The sequence below is a fragment of the Gracilinanus agilis genome, unplaced genomic scaffold (assembly GCF_016433145.1).
Source record: "Gracilinanus agilis isolate LMUSP501 unplaced genomic scaffold, AgileGrace unplaced_scaffold47189, whole genome shotgun sequence".
Taxonomy (NCBI): Eukaryota; Metazoa; Chordata; class Mammalia; order Didelphimorphia; family Didelphidae; genus Gracilinanus; species Gracilinanus agilis.
In genome coordinates, this window is record NW_025381565.1 from 1 (window position 1) to 4,007 (window position 4,007).

The 4,007-nt window shown below is 67.9% G+C and overlaps 1 protein-coding gene across 1 annotated transcript; it reads right to left on the reverse strand.

The window, feature by feature from the left end:
- Positions 1-666: 666 nt before the first annotated feature.
- LOC123255479 (basic salivary proline-rich protein 2-like) lies at positions 667-2,869 on the reverse strand. The gene is made up of 4 exons (XM_044684265.1): positions 2,728-2,869; positions 2,268-2,514; positions 1,498-1,678; positions 667-1,071 (listed from the first exon to the last, which is right to left on the reverse strand). Exons 1-4 carry the CDS (start codon positions 2,867-2,869, stop codon positions 667-669), a joined length of 975 nt encoding a protein of 324 aa, XP_044540200.1.
- Positions 2,870-4,007: the final 1,138 nt, after the last annotated feature.

Here is a 4,007-nt window from a genome sequence, read left to right on the forward strand (position 1 = left end):
GAGGGGGAGGGCAGGCCCCGGGAGGGAAAGTCTATGGGGGTGAGGGATGGGCTTTGGCCCAGGGCTCCCTCCCAAATCCTCGGCAGTCTCCAGCCTGAAAGGGTTCCCTGAGCCAGCCAGCTCTGGGGAGCTGCTGCTGAAACCCATGGCAACCCCGATGGGCAGACCGGAGGAGGAGGAGGAGGAGGATTCACCATTTCCCAGGGGAGCCCCAGCCTCGCTGCAGGAAGCAGGCCTCGGCCCCTCTCGGCTCACTCCGCTTCTCCCACAGGCCCGAGCCAATGCCAGGCCGGCACCCTCTGGAGCAGAGCGGCCTCCTCCGCCTCCTCCCTCCCCCTCACTCCCCACTCGGCTCCCTATTGCCTCCTCCGCCTGGCCTGTGGGGCTGCCGCGCGGCCCCCTCGCTCCGGCTTCCTTTTAGAAGGAACCAAACCTCCATGCCGGGCCAGTGGGGACGCAGGAGGGCCCCAGGGAAGCCCACGAGACTGCCCTGACCTCCAGAGCCACAAAGGGTCCGTCCCCAGGGAGTTCTGGGAGCTGGGCGGGCGGGCGGGAACAATCGCCTCCAAAGGCCTGGGAGCGAATGGGCCTGGCCGGGTGAGGAGACCCGTCTAGAGGTGCGCCCCTGCCTGAGAGAGAGCCCAGAGGAGACGGGAAGATCGGAACTCAGCTCCCCTCAGCCAGCACCGGGCCGCAGGCTCCTCCTCCACTGGTCACCTGAGACACAGAGACAAAGTGGGGGGCGGGGGGGGCGGAGAAGTCCCTGCCAGCTGCCCGGCCCCCGCCCGGCCCCTTCCAGATGGCTCCCGGGTCCTGGGAGACGGCCTGTGCCCATTCTGCAGACGAGGGCACTGAGGCTCGGAAAGGCCCTGCTGCCTCCCACGGAGAAGCCAAAGCGGCCGACGCTGGCGGCGGAGCCCCCCGCAGATCCCCAGACTCGGGGCGGGAAGCAGGAGGGGCTCGAGGCGGCGGAGGGGCCGCCCAGACGGCCGGGGGAGGCTCCTTGGGCCGAGGCACAGAGCGAGGGCAGAAGTGCCCGCAGGAAGGCCGTCCGTGCTCACGGCCCAGACCCTGGAGAAAGGGGGGGCCGCCCATTTAGGAACCCCCAAACCAGGGGCGAAGAGCGGCTTCCGCTGGCACCCCTGGCCCTGCCCCCAGAGCAGCCTGGAGAGAGCGGGGGGGGGCACCTGGGCCAGCTGCTCCCCCACAGGAAGAACCTTCCTACCTTTCCGAGCTCGCCCGAACCCTGCTGTGAAAGGCCACCAGCCCATTGCACAGCAAAGAAGGGAAGGACTCGCATCCAGCTCCCCATAAGGTCAGCCAGCCAGCCTGGAGCGGGCCGAGCTCTCAGCACCTCTCGTCTGGGCGGCCCCCCAAACCCCTCCAGGCCCCCCCCGCTCCAAGCCGTCCTCCCGGGAAAGAGTGCCGGCCCTGGCGCGGGGCTCCCCGTCACGTGGCTGCCCGTGGGCGCCTTGGCCTGCCTGCTGGCTCCCACACCCTCCCTGCACCCGTTGGCACGGGCCGTCGGCCAGGCCGGGACATCCCTTCCACCTGGCGCCTCTGGGCACAGCCCTCCTCCTCCCCGGACTCCTGGGGCTCTCTCGGCCTGTGCGGTGGCCCCTGGCACCCCCCTGAGCCCCCGGGGCCCAGCTCGGGCTCATAAGAAATGTGGGTGGCACTGGGGGCAGAGGCAGGCCCAGAGGAGGCCTTGGGGTTCGGTCAGACAAGCGCCAGCCTGTGCCCGGCCCTGCCCAGGGAGGAGCCTCGACCAGAAGCAGGTGACTCACTCACTTCAGCGCCCCAGAGCCAGAAGTGCCCGGGCCTGGCACTGAGCCGGGCCCAGGAAGGGGGCAGAGGAGGCTGCCCCCCGCCACTGCCCACCCGGGAGGGCAAACTGGAGGAGGACATTCAGAAACGTGGCTCCTCCCCCCCCCTTGTCCCCTCTGGGTGGGAGGAAATGGGGCCAGAGACAGAGAGACAGAGACAGAGAGTGAGACAGAGAGACAGAGGGACAGAGACAGANAGACAGAGAGACAGAGAGACAGAGAGACAGAGGGACAGAGACAGAGAGACAGAGAGACAGAGACAGTAAAAGAGACAATGAGAGAGGCAGACAGAGACAGAGAGTGAGAGAAGGGCCCCAACCTCCCCTGTACGAGCAGCGTCCTGGGTGGAAGCCGCCCACCTCACAGGCAGAGGGAGCTGCATTCGGGGCCGGCCCACCCGGCCGCTCACTTCTCTGCCCTTTACAAAGTCCCGTCCCGCACAGCAGGCCCACCTCGTGGCCTGGGCGCCCTTTAATCCTGCCTGGCAGGCCCCAGTTCTGGGGATCCCCCGGGGCCTCGCCCAGCTTGCCCCAAGCTGGCACCCAGAGGCCCAGGGGGGTGATGGCCGCCGAGGCAGGATTCGAAGCCGGGTCTCGGGGACGCCCAGAGGAGCCCCCGCAGCGCGTTTCCCTCTGGGTCCCTTGTGCGCGAGGCAGCTCCCCGTCTTCCCGTCCCTCGTCCCCTAGAGCTGGGGTCGGGTCGGCCACCCCAGGAGAGGCTCAGGCAGGCCCAGGCAGGGCCAACCCCCTCCCCGGATTCGTCCTGCCTGTGGCCGGCCCAGGCCCACGTCGGTGTCTCTCTCCTCCCCCAACACTGGACCACCCTGGCCAGAGAAGGTGACCAACGGCCCACCGGGCAGCCCCGGGGCTCCCTCCAAGCCCTGGTTAGGGACGTGTCAAACCCGGCCCAAAGCCTGCCGTGGCCGCAAGAACGAATGGAGCAGCCCCGCGGCCTTCTGGGAGCAGCTGCGGGCCACAAGCCTTTGGGACCCGCCTCCTGCCCACCAGGAGCCCCGGCACGATGGCGCCTCCTGCCCCCGCCATGACCCGGCAGCGAGGCCCGAGAGACCACCTGGCCACAGGCCTGCGCCAGGCTCGGGCCCCCTCCAAGACAAGCAGCAGCCCTGGGGCTGCCCTTCGAGGCCCTCGAGGAGGGCTTCCTGCCCACGGGCAGCGCCAGGGAAGCACCCCGGCCCACCCTCGCCGGCCCCTCCACAGCCCCTCCGCTGCCCCCAGCACACACGTGTGCACACGCGTGTTTTAGAACACGTTCCCACACACATTCCCTCATGCAGACTCCTTCGTGCTCACACGTTCACTCATTCTCTCACCCTCACACACACCCCCCCTTTTCTCACACACAGTCACACTCACACATTCTCTCACGCAGACTCACTCACACTCATCCACTCACACTCACATTCTCTCTCACAGTCACACTCACATTCTCTTACACACACATATTCACACACACATTCTCTCGCACACCTTTTCTCACACACAGTCACACTCACACATTCTCTCATGCAGACTCACTCACACTCATCCACTCACACTCACATTCTCTTACACACACATATTCACACACACATTCTCTCACACCCCTTTTCTCACACACACATTCACACTCGCACATTCTCTCATGCAGACTCGCTCACGCAGACTCACACTCATCCACTCACACTCACGTTCTCTCACACACAGTCACACTCACACATCCCCCCCCACTCCTCCCCCCAGCCGGGCCTCCCTGAGATTCTGGGCCTGCCCTGGGTGGGGGCAGCGAGCCTGAGCACTGGGCACACCCACGGTGCCCGCAGGTTCTCCACACGCCCCCCCCCCAGCCTGCCAGGCAGGAGCCGCAGCCCACTCCGTGCCCAGCCCTGCGGCCGGCCCCGGCCTCCAGGGGCTTCTGCACTCCGGTGAGGCCGTGCAGGGCGCTCGAGGCCCGGGGGGGAGGCCCCGAGATGCAGGAGGGCGATGGGGAGGCCTCAGCAGGGGGAGAGCAGAAGGGCGGGCGGGCGGCGGGCGGGCGTCCAGCCGGGGCTCTGCGAGGCATCACTGCATGGCGGGAGCCTGGAGGCGATGGGGAGCCCCCGGGGTTCGCGCCTCGGGCTTTCCCGGGCTGGCCGGGGGGCGGCCACGACACAGGGCGCCCTCCGGGAGAATCGAGGGGGGCCTC